Source organism: Vespula pensylvanica, chromosome 17 (assembly GCF_014466175.1).
Source record: "Vespula pensylvanica isolate Volc-1 chromosome 17, ASM1446617v1, whole genome shotgun sequence".
Classification (NCBI taxonomy): Eukaryota; Metazoa; Arthropoda; class Insecta; order Hymenoptera; family Vespidae; genus Vespula; species Vespula pensylvanica.
In genome coordinates, this window is record NC_057701.1 from 2008030 (window position 1) to 2027037 (window position 19008).

At 29.9% G+C, this 19008-nt stretch overlaps 1 protein-coding gene across 4 annotated transcripts in view; it reads right to left on the reverse strand.

Annotated features, from left to right (window-relative positions):
- LOC122635181 overlaps positions 1-19008 on the reverse strand; it is a 68336-nt gene that overhangs the window by 20997 nt on the left and 28331 nt on the right. Inside the window, exon 1 of one of the 4 annotated variants that reach the window (XM_043825093.1) lies at positions 3663-4017. The exons of the other annotated variants lie outside the window; for them this stretch is intronic. Coding sequence (XP_043681028.1) covers positions 3663-3690 — 28 coding nt within the window. The 5' untranslated portion in view covers positions 3691-4017. Of the gene's footprint in view, positions 1-3662; positions 4018-19008 lie in introns of those variants that run through there. 4 annotated transcript variants of the gene reach the window in all.

Consider the following 19008-nt stretch of genomic DNA (forward strand, 5'->3'; position numbering starts at 1 on the left):
AGAGAGAGAGACAGACAGACAGAGAGAGAAAGAGAAAGAGAGAGACATTCTATCAATGTCAGAAATCATTAAACTCGTATCTATCTCGTATCGTATCGGAATCAATTGTCATAAACAAAGAGAGAGAAGGTGTACTTCATTTTGAGATATGTTAATTCGACGTATCAAGTCCTGAACCATTAATAATATTGGACTTTTGAGTGGTCGACTCTTAGAGGTTGAACTCATTGATAAATTCTTATTCATAAGAAAGAGAGAGAGAAAGAAAGACCTCTAGTATATTTCATTCGACTTTTTTTTTTTTTTAAATTGCACGTTCATTTATCCTCGAATTTCGCAGATATTTTTGATAAACTTATGGTTTCTTCTTCTTCTTGTTTTCTTTTTTTTTATACTTTATTCGTCATTCTTTTCCTTCATTTTTTTTATCTCTTCTTTTGTTCTATTCTTCCTCCTCGTTTTACATCCTTCCGCTCATATTTTCCATTCACGCATTCACGAGTCTGGAATCGATCGAGAATAATCGTTTCTCTCGTATCACGTTTCCAGGAAGTATCGAACGAGTTTGCGATCTCGAACTAAAATCATTTATCAGATTTTACGATAATATTTCTAGGATGTTAGAACAGTGTCTCGCTATACATCGCACTTAATTTTCTTTCGAATTCAAATAGAGTTTCTTACGAAAATATAAAAGATAGTACGTACAAGTGCGTCCTATGTAAGTGTGATAAAAAGTTCCTAGATGAATAAAAAATTCCTAGTTGAAATTGATCCACCTAGGAACTTTTGACCCACCCTGTATATACATATAAGATATATGTATATATGATCGATTTTATCTTCGACTTTCTATCAGTGACCCCATCTTATATTTCATTCCATTCAATTTTTTCAAACGTATATGTACATATATATACATACATATATGTATACATACGTATATGTATATCTTTATAAATTCTATTATTTACAACTGTGAATGACATTTTTCATTACATTTTCAATTTTATTTTCTGATACGCAATTGACCAGGTAAATCGAACGAGTTAAATATATGTTTGTATATATGTATATACGAGTTAAATATATATATGTATATACATATACAGGTTATGCAAATCTTGTTAATACCTTCTAGGGGAAAGGTTAACCGTAAAGAACATAACGATATATCGATATATCGATTACAGACAATAAATACATCGATGTCAACGATTAAAAAAGTTTGATCCGATCACAGTTATCTATACATATATGTATATATATATATATATATATACACACGTTTATATATATATATATATATCTGTACATATATTTTATTAGAAAAAAATATCTCGTAACGACGCTAATAAACTAAGTTTATCAGCGTTATCTCACTTATTCACGGTGACTTCATCGATTTAATCTTAATGTTACTCTTTCTTTAACACATTATGTATAAAAATTATAATTATATTCGAGTTTATATAACTATTATCGTTCTGCGATACTTACAGGAATAGCATTTTGAATCGATCGAAAGAAAAAAAGATATATAAATATATATATATAAAATCTTCGAGTAAATTTTCCATTTTTGATTTCATTGCGACATTAAGAGTAATTTAATCAACTAATTAATTCGATTAAATCGATAATTTAATTAATTATTTCATTATAAGATTAAACAAAGAATACGTACAATATCAATACTAACTATAAATATTAACTCAAACAAAACTTTTTTAATCTCTTACTGACTCAAACATAAATTAATCCTATAATATATCCTAAACATCAAATCCTGTACATTATCATAAATACAATTAACGATTGTTTTAACAATAGAAGTAATTAATCGTTCGGTGTGAACAAAGCCTTAGGTTAGAAGCATGCTTCTGTGACGTCGTTTCTCGAACATATAGTGGGAGAAACAGAGACAGAGACAGAGACAAACAGAGAGAGAGAGAGAGAGAGACAGAGACAGGAATAGAGAATGGGAGAGAAATAGAGTGAAAGAAAGAATGAAAGAGAAAGAGAGCGAGAGAAAAAAAAACGAAAAAAAGAAAGAGAGAATGAAAAAGAAAGAGAAGTTAGAGAAAGAGAGAGGAGTGAGGGATAGTTTCAATCATCGCAATGAATTACAACGAGCCAGTCACTGAGAGTGACTCACCAGAGGCACTACTGCACTGACGAGAAGTCACGCTGATAAAAGCTTTTCTTGCGACAACTGGCTCTGGTAAAAGGAATTTCAATCGAAACAGAGGGAAAGAGAAAGAAAGAAATAGAGCAATTCTATTCGAAATATATCGAAAAAAAATATCTTCGTCAAGATAATTTCCTTCTAACCTACACGCGTAATCGTGTATCTTTTTTAAAGAACAAAGATCAAAAGTCTCTAGACTTTTAAAAACAAATTATTAAATTACTACTCGTTCGGAATTTTCGTACGTAGATTTTCTAATTTTACGATATGAAAAAGAAAGAAAGAAAATAATATTTGGCTTGAAAAAAATATCGATCTAATCGATCTCGATCTTCGTTAATTGCAATCCAATAAATTTTTAATTCCTTCTAACGAATTTTTAGATTGGATCGTGTATTTTGTTCCGTGTTTCTTCTTTTCTCTCTCTCTCTCTCTCTCTCTCTCTCTCTCTTTCTCTCTGTCGATAAGATATAACTTCTTTTTCTTTTCTTTCATCGAAATTATGAGTCATTTAAGTTTCTTGAATACCTCTAGGATGATACTTTTCAGAGAGAAAGAGAAAGAAAGAGAGAGAGAGAGAGAGAGAGAGAGAGAGAGAGATATATAACGGGTACTCTTCTTCTTGCTAATAATAGTATCTCGGAAGCCCGTTAAATCCACGTGATTTATGTTGTTGAGATTAAGGAGCACAAGTTCTTATTTTTTTTTTATTTTCTTTTTTTTTTTTCATGATAGATTTCATCCAACAGTCGCCATCTTGAATCGCATTAATAAAAAGTTTAAATGACTTCCGAATATTCCTCCTTTTTTCTTATTGTTCGAACCCTTATCTTGGTTCGATTTTAAAGTGACGATATCTGTATGATCGTTCAATTTTTTACAATTATTATTATTATTACTATTATTATTATTATAATATTAAATACACAAATATTGTTTTTTGAAAAGTATATATGAATACACACACACACACACACACACACACACACACACACAGTTGAAGAAAGTTATTTCAAATCGTTAGAAAAATTAAAGAAGAGAGAAAATATTTAATATTTAATATTTAATATATATTCTTTATAATGAAAAACTAAAAACTTCTTTTCTTTTTCTATTTTATTATTTATATTTAACAAGCATCAAAAGATATCGATCGTTATCATCCAAAGATTCTTTCGAAAGGGTTTTATTTTCCAAATACATATATACACACACACCTACACGCATATACCTATACGTATCCAATGTAAGTGAGCAATGAAACGAGTATATAATATATATATATACGTTTCCATATACATACATACATACATATATACATACATATATACATACATAGTATCTTTACTTTCTCGTAAGATCTCAAATAGTAGAACGTTTTTACTTTTTCCAAACGTCATTGACACTAAAAATCAACCGGGAACGTGAGATAATCATCGAAAAAGTAGAAGAAGGGTAATACGATACCTACGCTCTACTCTCATGGTGTTGTTGTTCATGGTGTTCCTTTCTCATATTCTTATGTGGCTGGTGCCACTCCTGACCGTTGATCCTCGATAAGCATTGAATCGTTCGGTGATACTTATGAGACACACTGAGCAAAAGAGAGAAAAAGAAAGAGAGAGAGAAATAGATAGAGGGATAGATAGAAAGAGAAAGATAGTAAATATAAGTAGTAGCAGTTATGTGCTGACTTGTCACACGTAACGTGAGTCTTTTTCGTTGGCATTACTTGTTCATTCGAGGTCAAAGCTATGTCGTAAAAAGATCTTTCTCTTTCTATTTATCTCTCTCTCTCTCTCTCTCTCTTTCTTTTTTATTCTTATCTTTATTCAAGATTTAGTCACCGGTTTATTTGTCTCTCTTTCTCTCTATCACGATCTCTAAATTATATTAGAAAATAATTTTTTTTTTTTTTTTTTTTTTTTTTATGAATATTAATTAGCGTAGAGACGTTTCTTTATGGAAATTATTTGTAATCGTTCTCTCTTTCTCTCTTTTTTTTCTGGTTTTTTTTTTTTTTTTTTTTTTTTTAATAATAATTTTATCATCGATAATGAATGATAGATAATTGTTCGAGTCGCGTCAAGACATTTTTTTTTTCGCAAATTTATTTCGACTACTTTCTCTCTCCCTTTTTCTCTTTCTTATTCTTCATTTTCTTTTTTTCCTTTACTTTTATTTTTACACCTAATCAAGAGATAAATTTGTAATAATATGAGAACGATTTGCGATAATAAAAAGAAAATACTATTTCTACTTGTCCATTATCTGTAATTTACAAACATTCAAATATAAGATAATTTTAAACGTATGATTCAGGAGTTGATATAAATAAACTTACTTTCTCAATTTATCTCTCTCCCTCTCTATTAATTTCATAACTATATCAGAACGCAATTAACTGAAAGATAAAAAAAAAAAAAAAAGAAAGAAAGAAAAAAAAAAGGAACGAAAAAGAAATTCGGTCAGTAATGATGAATAAATAACACGCTATAATAACGTATATAAACATATCCATGAAGTAATCGTAAGTTACATCCGAAACAAATAAAAAATATTCAGGAATTATTTTCTATCGTTTAAACATCTTACGATTCTCTTATGGTTTGGCACGAGTAAGCAATGATTTCTATTTCTTCCCCTTCCCTTTTATTCCTCCTCCTTCTTCTCCTTTTTCTTTCTACGATCAACGCCCTCTCACTCGCATACCGTGCCAATTATTCTCAGCACGGAAGTTCTGTTCTCTCAGCGTGAGAGATCGGTGCGAGAACTCTTTTGATATACATATATACACTCATACATATACATACACTATATTATATTATATATATATATATGTATCGTATGTATATATTTATATATATTATATCTATTATATATATTTCATGTATTGTATGTATTGTATGTATGTATGTATGTATATGTACTATATCTATTATATGTATTGCACGTATTGTACGTATGTATTTATATATATTGTATATATCTACACCATAGGTATAATCATCTTTTATTCATAGATCTTTCACGCTTGAGAATCGATAAAGAAATGATATTTGCAAAACGATCGTGATCTCACGCGTGCCAATGTCTAACAAGAAGATCGATGCCTCGTTTCTTCTTTGCCACTGGTGAGGATGTGAATCATACAGAGACAAACAAACGTACACGTATACATTTTGATCATGGGAATCGACTATGTGTTTAGTTATACATTGATTCGATCTTCTTTGGATTTTCCTATCATGAGTCATGGTATATATAGTATGTATTTATGTATTTATTTATGTATGTATGTTATGTATGGTATGTATGTATGTATGTATATATGTATGTTATGTATGTATGTATGTATGTATGTATGTATGTATGTTGAGATAGGAGAGGAAAGATTTAACATAGCGTTTGATTATTAGCTTATTTCTATTAGTCGATAGGTTGCTTCGGTAGTTATAAAGAATCGATGGTGAAACTCGATAGTTGTTGGTTTGATTGGATATTTATAGAAATCGTAGATTATTATTAGAATTAGAATTAGAATTTATAGATGGTCTATGCTATATCGAGAACATGAAGAATTTATATGGTAAAGAATTATAATGAAAGCTTCTTTTTTCTTTCTTTTCTCTTTTCTTTTTTCTTTCTTTTTTTCTTTTTTTTTTTTTTTTTTTCATAATAAACAGTTGGAGAGGAATTATTATTAGAATTAGAATTTATGGGATTATGTGGTACATTAAGAGAACGTAAAAAAAAATTTATATAATAGAACTATTTTTTTTTTTTTTTTTAATACGTACGCTTGCGTGTAACACAGGGAATGATGGATTTATATAATCAATTGTAATGAAATTATTTATACTATATATATATATATATATTAGATTAGAATTAGAATTGATAAAAGTGTACACGTGTAATATATAGTACATGAAAAATACATAGAAGATATTCTCACGAAATTATTCTTTTTTCTATATAAACAATCATACGATTAGAATTAGATAAAAGTATGTAAGATATATGAAGAACGAATAATTGATCTACGCATATTCTAATACGATTATTTTTTTTTTTTTTCAAACGATCGTAAAATAAAATCAGAATTAGAAATTGAATACGTTTGTACGAGAAAATATAATTTTATGAGAATTCCATGAAAACTTATGAATCATAAAATACGTTTGACACCGGTTTCCGCATATAGAAAATTGTACGATATTATTAGAATTAGAATTAATACTAAGAAATCAAAAATATACGATAAGATGAAAATTGAAAGAACAAATTTATAGAATAAATTCTAACGAAACTATTTTCCCATATGAACGATAATCTTACAATATGATTTAGAATTAGAATTAATAGGAAAAAGAAACAAACAAATGTACAAAAAAAAAAAAAAAAAAAAGAACAAAGATAAAAAAAATTATTATTTCTACGTTTAGATTTAAACGCTGGTAGTATTACCGATGACACCGACCTTAATCATTAATCATTGTAAGTACATATATATGTATATATGTATATATATATATATATACATATGATATAGCTTAGGGTTCCTTAGAATTCAACGAACATGAATTTTCGAGATAATCTGCCTGACCTAGATAAATGATCGAGAAGGTTCTATATATAGAAGATGACGGAAAAACACGATTTGCCAATTGTCCGTCTCTCGTCCTCGTTTTCCCATCTTCCTTTACATGATATATAATATACATACATATATATATAGGTACATAAATGCATACATAATATATATATATATATATATATATGCGTACTTATATATGTTTATACATATAAATATATATATATATATATAAAGAAAGATAGATGTGTAAGTATGTATTCAAAGAACATAACTGGTCTAATAGATCCTAGTAAATAGTAATTAGACGAAGTGTCGAAGAGAGTACCGTCTGGTATCATTCGAAACTAGACGAAAGGTTCAGCGAACGTGACAGCGGCTTAGAAACTTTCTCGATCGGGGAATGAAAATGCATCAAAGAATGCACGTAAGATGTTTTATACGTATCGCGTGTTAGAAAGAGAGTGAAGAAAAAGATACAGAGAGACAGACAGAGAGAGGGGGGGAAGAGAGAGAGAGAGAGAGAGAGAGAGAGAAATATATGCCGTGCGTGTAAATCGTGAACGCCGCAAGAAATAATCATCGTCTTGCAAATAAGATGTATGTATATATGACGTACTATGTATATACGCATACATACACAAAATATATACTCTACATGCTGAAACTGTTATTATATATATATATTTACACATGCATGCATGCATCTGTGTGTGTGTGTGTGTTACTCTCTCCTTTTTTCTATTTTTTTCTCTCTCTCTCCTTTTCTATCTAATGTTTTTATTGTTTTTCTTTTCTCACCATCTAATTCTCTCTCCCGTTGTCCTTTTCTCTATCCAATTAATCATTCATTCTACTTTTTTTTTTTCTAACTCGTTCACGTTCTGTTTTTTTTTCCCCTCTTTACTTTTCTTTTTTTTTTCCTTCCTTTCTTTTAATCTCAAGTTCTTTTTATCTGCCAATATTATAATTATCTTTCTATTATTTTTTTGTAACTTATTCTCTCTCTCTCTCTCTCTCTCTCTCTCTCTCTCTCTCTCTCTCTCTCGGGTTTTTTTCTACATCTAATTATCTATCTCTCCTTTTCTATTCCAATTCTCTTCCCGCTTTTTTTTTATATCTAATTATCATTCTATTTCCTTTTCTATCCCAATTTTCTTTCCGTCTTTTTATATCTAATTATCTTTCTAATTCTTTTTTTTTCTTCCTTTTGCCCGACTCATTAACTCCCTTCCTTCAATCGTGTCTTTTTTCGATCGAAATCTCTCTCTCTCTCTCTCTCTCTCTCTCTCTCTCTCTCTGATTTTCTATTTTAATTCTCTTTCTCTTTCTTTTTTCCGACATATTTTCTTTCTTCTTTTTTCTTCTTTTCTCCTTTCTAATACATCGAAATTTTTTATCATTATTTTATGAAACATTAAATACAGGAAGAATCAATTCACGTTATATAACCGAATATTGCATTCCTAAATAGAGAGTAACAGAGAAAGAGAGAGAGAAAGAGAGAGAAAGAGAGAGAGAGAGAGAGAGAGAGAGAGAGAGAGACATTATTCTAATATAAATAGAACTCTCTCTTTCTCTCTCTGTTTCTCTTTAAGAAAAAAAAAAAATACATTCTTGCGGCAAAACATTCTCTCTAATATACATAGAGAGAATGTCTTAGAAATGTCTATATATAGTAACGGAGAGCTTAGAGTACGCGTTCTCTCAAGTAATCCTCTCTTCGCGACTGGTTCGCTCGACTTCGCGAATAATTACTAGCATAAAGTCGATATATCCATGTTCCACATTGCTTCTACTTATATACTATACTTAGAATCGTGTTATTATCCTAGTCGATCGGAAACTGGATGTTACTTTCATAAGGATCCATGTATTTCTATATATAAGAGAAATCCATATATATACATATATATATATATATATATATATATATACATACACAGACATTCGAAAAAATATTTCATACTCCTATACATAGTAATAATATATTAATATATATATTTTTGTTTAGATAACAAAATATATATTAAAAAAAATATTCCACACACACACACGTATATATATATATATAAATACATGTATAACACATCTATGTAATATGTATATACACATAAAACATGTTACGTATATACTTATATACGAATATATTCGAAAGAAGATTACATACTGGATCTATATGTACATATGTATTACATTTATACAAACACACATACACACATGCCATGAATACACATATTTAATAGTAGATTATATGTTTCTGCATATATGTATGTATGTTTGAACGATTCCTTGGAACAGGTCGCAATTAAAATGGAAAAGAGAGACCTGGAATTTTTGGTGCACCGCGTGTGACGTTTTCCCTTCCTCCCATTCATCTCCCCTCCCATCAACCCCATAACTATCATTCCACTACTCCTTCGGTCTTTCCCTTCCACTAACATGCGACAGAAGTCCCTTCATTTTTCGCATTCCTCAGTCGAGTGGAATCTTTCTTCGGTATATACTGATTTAGTCATCTTACCGCATCGTCATCGAAATAAATCCTTTCAAAAGGATGTTTGAAAATAGAGATCAATATAGTTATATTTATTAGATATTTCTTGAATCCTTTTTCTTTTTTTTTTAGTTTTTTTATTTTTTTTAATCTGTTAATCGTTCGCGTTGTAAATTAATATTAAAAATTTTCAAGAATTTTGAAGAGATTTATTATCTATAATTATAAAGGATAGTATCAGAGTTATTTCAATCCTTTTTTTTTTTTTTTAATTTTATATTTTCTTCCATGGAAAAATAATTATATATCGATGGAAAATTGTATATTGAATTGTCTAAATTTTAAGAATTCTTTTATTGAAATAACATTGAACGATACTCTAACGATTGATCTTGAGAAATAGACGTAAGTGTAATATAGAAGAACGAAAGTATCGATTAGAAAGGGAAAAAGATAAAGAAAGAAAGAAAAAATAAAAAACAAAAAAGAATTGAAATGATTAGAAAAAAAAAAAAATATCTCAAGTAACATTAATTATTCCAAAGAATTATAAATAATTAATAATACTTCATACACCATATCCTATAATACAAAATTATTAACAAACACTTAATACATAATGCAAAATATTATTTTAATTATATCAAAAATGAAAGAAAGAGAAAAAGAAATTAAAAAAACAATTTAAAGAAGAAAAAAAAAAAGAAAAGGCATAGTTAAGTAGTAAAGACTTCCCTCGTATAAATAAAATTCGAGTAACGTTTAAGATAACGAAAGGATAAATTTCATTTCTTTTTTTTCTCCTTTTATAATTTTTTTTTTTTTTTTTTTTTTTTTTTTATATAAATTAAACGTCTTTAAATGATCTCAAATTAATAAGTCGCGATATGTGCCGTGATAATTAAGATAGACTCTAAGTTGTTATTAGCCGATGGAAAGAGAAATCCGATCGCGATGTCTTACTCTTTCCCCTTCTCTCTTATGGGGATTTGAGTATATATCCCGTCATCATAGAAGTTCACGCAAAGCTAGGAGCAATCTTTCGCTTTGGCTCTCTCATATATTTAGAAACATGTATTCTAAGTATCGCGTGCGTATCTTATGCTTAAATTAGAATCCAGTGGAAGGTCTCTCTCTCTCTCTCTCTCTCTCTCTCTCTCTCTCTCTCTCTCTCTCTCTCTCTCTTCTTTTTTTTCTCTTTCTTTCTATTTCTTTCTCTTTCTAATGTTTAGTCTCTAAACCGATGTTATAAGTTCATAATATCTGAGAACATACACTCTGAAATGTATATGTATTTCAATTTTTCGTTTTATTTATTTATTTATTTATTTATTTATTTACTTTATTTTTATCTTTTGTTTTTTATCGATTCTTTTTTCTCATCTTTCATATCGCAAATATCGAAATTTATATTAAAGGAGAAAAGAAAGAGTGAAATGAAAGAGTTAATAATATCGAAACTCGCATAATTATTTCTTTCTCTTTCTGTCTGTGTGTGTTCTCTCATAGAAGATTAGAACGATTAGAAAGCAATATTTGAAGTTATTTTTATCGATCCATTCATATAATCCTTGTTATTGTATGTACCTCCTACTGATTATTCAATTCGTTTAGATACTATAATATTATTACGTATTGTTCACTTTATTTATATATCAAATTTATTATCTATTATCGATTCCGAATAAATAATTACAAAATTATACGATTAATGATGAAAAATTATTACTTATCTTTATTATTAATTACAAAGATAATTAATAATTAAGATAATCTTATCGATTCCGCAAAGACCAATAATAACCTTACGATTTCTCTATATAAAAAAATAAAACAAAAAAAAAAAAAGAAAAGAAAAAAGAAAGAACAAGAACGGAACTTCCTCAGAAAAAAAAAAAAGAAAAGAAAAGAAAAAGAAGAGAGAAAGAAAAAAATACAAAAAAAAAAAAAAAGAAATAAAGAAAAATACAGACGAATAATTTTCTATGAGAAATCAAACGAGCCTATTTAGAGTGAAACGTGGAGAACGTAAAGCAAGCAAGCAAGCAAGCAAGCAAGACACTGACGACACACTAACGCACACCGATATGATAAAAATGCGTACGGAATAATGCGTGCAACGGCAGCAGGATGGCGCCAATACGAGACGCCCTCTACCCCTCCAAACCCTTCCCTGACTCCTCACCCCCCTCTTTTCTTCGTTCTTACCGCCCCTCGTCACGTTCTCCTCTCCTCTTTCTAAAGAGAGAGAAAGAGAGAGAAGAGAAAAAAGAGAAAGAAAAAGAGAAAGAAAAAAAGAAAGAGAAAGAGAGAAAGAAAGAAAGAAAGAAAGAAAGAAAGAAAGAAAGCAAAAAAGAAAGAAAGAAAGAGAAAGAGAGTGAAAGAGAGTGAAAGAGAGAGAAGGAGAGACTACGAAAGGGGACCGTCGATCGATTGGAAGAAGAGCAAGAAAGAGAGAGAAAGAAAGAGAGAGAGAGAGAAAGAGAAAGAAAGAGAAAGAGAAAGAGAGAGAGAGGAAGAGTTAAGGAGATGGTATAGGAGGGGTGGGGGAACAGGAGAAGGAGAAAAAGGGTGGTAAGAGGGGGTAAGAGAAAGAAAGGCGGCTGTCTCGGATGTCTGGCTCAGCGGATCGTTTTTCTCGGAGGAGCGGCGCCTCGACCGCTACTCGTTCCTTCCATGGGATCGATCGACCAACCAAGATCGTTGCCCAGCGTTGTCGGATCGATGAAAAATCATTCCGGGATATTTTTATGTCGTCGCCGGATCACGATCGACTACTAATGGATCGTTTACGGCCGAACTGGATTACTTTTAAAGAGACATTTATTTCGATAAGTGTCTTTACTTTTTGTCCTTTTGTTTCCTTCTTTTTTTTTTGTTTTCTTTTTTTTTTTTTTTGTCTTTAGGGACTTTTTTTTTTTTGTTGGTTTTTAATTCGATTCCGATTTGGTTTTTCGATCTGGTTCGATTGGTTCGAACACGGAGTTGTGTGAACTATTAGAACAGGTTGTTCCCTGTCGATTGGTTTTAATTGAGAGAGAGAGAGAGAGAGACAGAGAGAGAGAGAGAGAGAGAGAGAGAGATTGTTTCTGTAAGGAAAATTTGAACGATTTCGATTTAATTTATATTCGAATTCTTTTTTTTAGATCTCTTCGGATTTTTCTTTTTTCTTTTTTCTTTTATGAAAATTATGAAAATCCGTTTGGAAATATCGATTTATAGTTTGGATTAATAAGCACGCATGTTTTGATCGTATTTTTAATTACTTACAAACGATTGTACGTTTCGTTTTTTTTTTTGTTTTCTTTTTTTTTTTAAGATATAAAAAAGAGAAGAAAAAAAGAAAGAAGAGAGAGGGTTAGGGACATTAGTTTTCGTTTTTGATCGATAAATTGTTTTCAATTTGAAATTCGATTGTTTCTCTTAAACGTGAGAAAATTTTGCAGTTTGGCTTGTACGTCTGGTTTACCACCGCGTCGACGATCACTACTATAGAGAGAGAGAGAGAGAGAGAGACAAGTACGATAAACTCGATAAGCTTGTTTTCGTGTTAACGTACTCTCTTCCCAAGGTGTGCCAGATCGTTCCTCCGTTAGCGATTTAATCAAGGCGAGAATCAGGGAGATCGACGCCTCGACGAATCGATAATCGACATCGATAATCGACAGGTGACGCACGATTTCTTGGAGAAATCTCACATGAAATAATCCACGTTTATGGCGAAAAAAAAAAAAAAAAAGAACACCCTGTATGTGTGTATAACACAATTATATCGTTTATAACAACATTTATAAAAACTATTTTCTTGATGGGAGTGTAACAATTTTATCAATATTTAATATTAAAAATATCCCGATAAAATTTTTCTTTATCTCGTTTTTAAAGAAAATCAATATATATGTATTTGTACGGATAATGTTTGTCCATAAAAATGTTGAAGACTCATAGAGATGTATCACAGTGAAATCACAGTGAAATCACAGGTATAAAAAAAAGAAAAAAGAATCGTTTAAAATAAAATCGACGAAGGAGAATTACGATTTCCCGGTTCAAAGGAACATAACTACACTTTATTCTCCTTTATTCTTCTCGTTAAAGATTTTCCCAACGATCTTACTCAATTGAATTTTAAGCTGTTGCAAAATTATCACCCCATAAGGAATGGACACCATGAGATTCAGACGCGAATAAAAGTTGCGGCGTGGTGACTGCAAGAACTTTCCAAAAAAGGACAGAACCTGACGATTTTAAAAGCCGTCCCCTCCTCATCCACCCCCTTTTCCCCCACCCTATCCCTTTCTCTACTCGAATACCGGTCCTCTCGATATAACGAACATACATATACATAATATATATTATATACGTATATACATAATTTATGTATACATTAAATACATTTCGTAAAGCAGGTGCAGTTTCGTAGAAAAAAAAAAAAAAGAAGCAAATGAAGAGAGAGAGAGAGAGAGAGAGAGAGAAAATCGAATCGTTACAAGATCGAGCAATCGATTCTATAGAAATCGAAAAGGAACGTATGGAACGAATTATGCGAACGAACGAATTCCACGAAGGAATCTATGGGAAATAAACCGTGTCGATTAAACGCGATCACGATTATTCATAATGTCTAAGAGAAAAGGGGGCCCTTTTAATAAATCGTACGTCACTTTTAATGACCGTGTTTTTAATGAAATACCAAGAAGTTATTATAACGTTTTACGTCTCTCTCTCTCTCTCTCTCTCTTTCTCTTTTTCTTTCTTTCTTTTTTCTCTTCGTCTGTCTCTCTATTTCTCTTTCTTTTTCTTTTCGACGAATCGATTCGTAAAAGCGTGTAACGAAATATTTGAACTTTGACCGATTTCAATTCGTTCTTATCACAAGTTCATCCATCTTCCTTTCAGTTTTATACGAATATTAAAAAATATATATATATATATAAATGAAATAAATAAAAGCACTGATAGAATGGACCTACGAGGTTGTAGTAAAAAGAAAGAAAGAATTCATACTATTAAAGTAAAAGAAAAGTAATTAATTTTGAAAACTAAAACCAGATACTATTTTTAATCATCACTGTGTAAAATCTAAATTCAATGAAATTATATTACAATTCCCGATGCTAAATTTGAAATCTATCTATAATTTGAATTAGAGTTACAAAAATCTACTTCATGTGTATATTAAATAAATAATATATAAATAGATAGAAAGAAAAAAGAGAGTTACTTGATTAAAATTTATACACCGATGATATTACGCTAAACAACGGTAAAATAAAATCATTGATTTTCACGGACTAGATACGTCTAAAAAAAAAAAGAAAAAAGATTAATTATCTTATTATTAATTCAAAAACACATATATACATAAATAAATATAATACATACGTATCGTATATCATCGATTGTTTTAACCATAATTATAATTCATGGTATGACAATTGTCTTGTGTATATTGAAACGATGAGATATAAGAAAACGTTATATTATTATGGGCGCGTGCCCATAATTATCCAAGCACGATAATACCCATAACGATTGTACTAACGGGTTAGTTCTTGTGTGTTTGTGTGTATGTATGTGTATGTTGTGTATCTATATACGTTCGTGTGTTTGTTCGATGTTGATCGTGCACTTCGTACTTTCTAATCAGAAAACTCGTTATAGATTGTATAAGAAGATAATATTTGAACGTTTCGACCATAGAATTAGAACCGATAAAATCGTACGAGAAATCTGTGACCGATCGTGAGTAAGATCATTAGAGAGAAAGAGAAAGAGAAGGAACATTTAACCGGATTCTTCATTTTCAATGGCAAACTCTCGATCGGTCCATTCCGTGCAAATACACACATATACACACATACTTTTCCTTTAATAATACTCATTAAATGTTTAAAGAAACGTTGCCAATGTTACCTCCTACTAGATATCTCTTGTATATTTTTTTGGGGGTAAGAGGGTGGTGGAGAAGGGTTACGGTTATATCTATGAACGTCATTATCATTATCATTATGATTATTATCGTCATTACCATTGTCATTATCATTATCATCGAAGTTGTCTTCGTAATTAAGTTTCTTTCGATATCTTTATTAGAAACTTTCTTTCTTTCTTTCTTTCTTTCTTTCTTTTTTTCTTTATTTTTAATCTCTCTTTTCTATTATTTTATTTTCCTTTTATTTATTATTATTTCGTTCTGTTTCTGAATTCGTTTTATTTTTAATTGCTTCTCCTTTTTTTAAGATCGTCGTGGGATTTTTTTGCAATAATATTTTTACTTCCTTCTCGCATCACCCTTCGTTTTTACCATTTTTTATTATGCGTTTATTTTTACTCCGTTTTTACACACTGTTCATTTTTATTTATCCGATTAATTAAATATATTTGAAATCTTTTTTGCGAAATTTTGATGATTATGTTTATTGAATTTTTTAATTGATTAATTTATTTTCCTTTTTTAATATCCCACTTTTTTTCTAATCATACATACATATATATATATATATATACATTTTTTTCTAATCACACACACACACGTATCAATTACGTCAATTTTTATGTATGCATATACACGATACAATTCAATGAAAATTTTCTTGATAATTTGAAATTCTGCAGTATATTAATTATATATATATATATATATATATATATATATATATATAACTCTATATAAAAATACACATAGACATTTACACACACGCGCATATACAAATTTTTAGCTGGACTATGAAGACAATTTGATGTCATAATAAAAGACGAAGAGAAAAATAGAAAAAAGAAAAGAGAAAAAATAGAAAGAAAGAGAGAGAGAGAGACAGACAGACAGACAGACAGATAACGAAAAAAAGAAAAAAAAGAAAATTCGAGTAACGATATTGAGGACACTGTCACTCTCCTCATTAACCTTTTCTTTTACTACAGATATTTTACACATACAATTATCTATATATACATATATATATATGTATACACATATATGTATGTATATAAATGTCTTTAAGAACAATGACAGCCAATTGTAACAATTAAAGCGCCGAGTTTACCGCGTGAATCAAACGCAGCTGTTCCCACTCTTTTCGTAATTTATTTAAGACCCTTTCTTAAATACATATACGGTATATAGATATATAGATACATACATACATACATACATGAAAGATTTTAAGAGAATTCTCATCTTTGTAGAAGTCGACAAAAAAAAAGAAAAGAAAAAAGCAATTGAATGAAGAAGCAAAAATAAAAAAAAAAAAAAGCTCTACAATGATTCGAGCGAATTTCCATCAATGAGTAATTAATTTTCAAGGTCAACATTGAGTAACCTCGAAGAATAAAGAAAATAGATTAAAGAAGAAGAAAGATCGAGCAGTTCGTTTTGCGTAATACGACATTGGAAAAAAGAGACAGAAAGAAGACAAAGAAGAAATACAAGAAGAAGAAGAAACGATGACACTGCTACTCCAAATTAGGTCGCTGATAAACAAACGATAAAAAAAAAAAAAGAATTTGCTTCACCAGTCACTCTCATTGTTCGATTAGCATTCTTTTTATGTAACTCAGGTATATATATTCTGTACATACATACATACGTATGTATTTTCATAATTGCATCAACTTAACCACGTTTAGTATTACATACTTACTATTACATATATATGTATATAAGTTTACATTACATTGGTCATAATCAACATGTATGTATCATCGAATCTATTACAATGTCTTTTTATGATCTATAAATATCTCTCCGATTGATTTTGTGTTTGTATAATCGAAAACAATTTAGATATATTAAATAGTATTGTTAAATGATACGTACTCATTTACGTGTACATGTGTATATGCGTATGTGTGTGTGTTTTCTGTACATATTTCGTAAGTGTTACACGTACTGACGTTTATATGTACATACGTATATATGTCATGTGTATACGTGCTCATTTTGTCATTTTGTATATTATGTGTGTATATTTATATGTATATATATATATATATATTACTCCTACGTATTTTGTTATGTATGTGTGTGTCTTTACTATTAATATGTGGTACGAACGTATATATTTACACGAAACCGTTTGCTCCGTTTCTCTCTCACCTGACACGTATACTTATTCACAAGCATTTACGAGTAAGCATTATCTTATCTTCCGCGGATGTTAGATAACGATAACACTTGGACCAGAGAAAAGAGTAGGGCTTTTTGTTTCGCCATGTTTCGGATTGAATTTCGCATCGATCGAATGTTCTACTTAGAAATCTATATCTATTTCTAATATAATATAATATATATAATATATATATGAATATATATAATTTTAATTATATTAATATCAGTTTCTAGTTAGATTTCTCAATTGATATTAGAACTCATTATTATTATATCTTCGAATGAAATAATTTCTTGTACGACATAAATCTTATTTTTCCTTTTTTATTAAAGAAGAGAAAAGAAATGATGCATTTTTCATAACAATTCACTGGAAAGAAATATGAAATGGACGAACGACTGGATTAAAAAAAAAAAAAAAAAAAGGAAACAAAACAAAGAAGAAATTAAAGCGAACAATTATACGCAAACAACAAATTAGGACTGTTAGGACGATGAACCTCGGTAACAAAGGTTAAAGATAAATTCTCCTAAAAAAGAAAGAAAAAAAAAAAAAGAAGAAGAAGAGATAAATTGCCTGCTGAAAGAAGAAGAACAAGGGAAAGAAAACGAAAGAAAAAAAAAAGAGAGAGAGAGAGAGAGAGAGAGAATTTACATCCCAAACATTTTCTTCGTTCACTTTCCGAAACTCTGAAACCCCAAAGAAAATGAAGAAGAAGAAGAAGAAGAAGAAGAAGAAGAAGAAGAAGAAGAAGATTCGACTTTTGTGGAGAAGAGAGTATGCTCGAGAATATTTTAGTCCAGGACTTGGGTCCCTTTGCCTCTGACCCGAGAAGAAGGAGGAGGAGGAGGAGGAGAAGATGAGAAGAAGAAAAAGGAAGAAAATGGGAGAGTGAAAGAGAAAGAGGTAAAAAGAAAGAAAGAGAATAAGAAAGAAAGAGAGAAAGAGAGAGAGAGAGAGAGAGAGAGAAGGCACAGTAGTAGTACCGGGACAAAGCTAATGCAGCCAACGTAAGATGGAATGGAATGTCCTTTGTGACCGAGCTGTTTCACCTCCATATATGTACTCACCGTATAACCTGGCTTAGCTAATATCTTTTACCCTTGTACACCATAAGAAATAGAAAGAGTGAAAGAGATAGGTAAACAGATGGATGTATAAATTTGATGTAAGATTTGATAGATAGATAGATAAGATAGAGAGAGAGAGAGAGAGAGGGGGGAGAAGGAAAAAAAAATTAGAAAGAAACATAAATGAATAAATAAATGAATGAATGAATGAATAAATAAAAAAAAAAGACAAGATGCCTCGAAGGCCCTGCTTCTCAGGACGACGACAAGGACAAGGATGAGTGAACATGCTATCATAACGATAATTGCATATGGTTTAACTCTAATGGCATAGTAGATATATCGAACCAACATACATAAGCAACTAGTGCTCAATTTTATGAGATAGTATGTAGTACAGTTGAATATACAGATTAGCTCGGGTTTTTAGAGATATTATAATTTACTAGTCTCTATATACTTGACCTTTCTTCTTCTTCTTTTTTTTCTTTTTCTTTTTTTCTTTTTTCTTTTCTTTTTTTTTTTTTTTTTTTTTTTTTTTT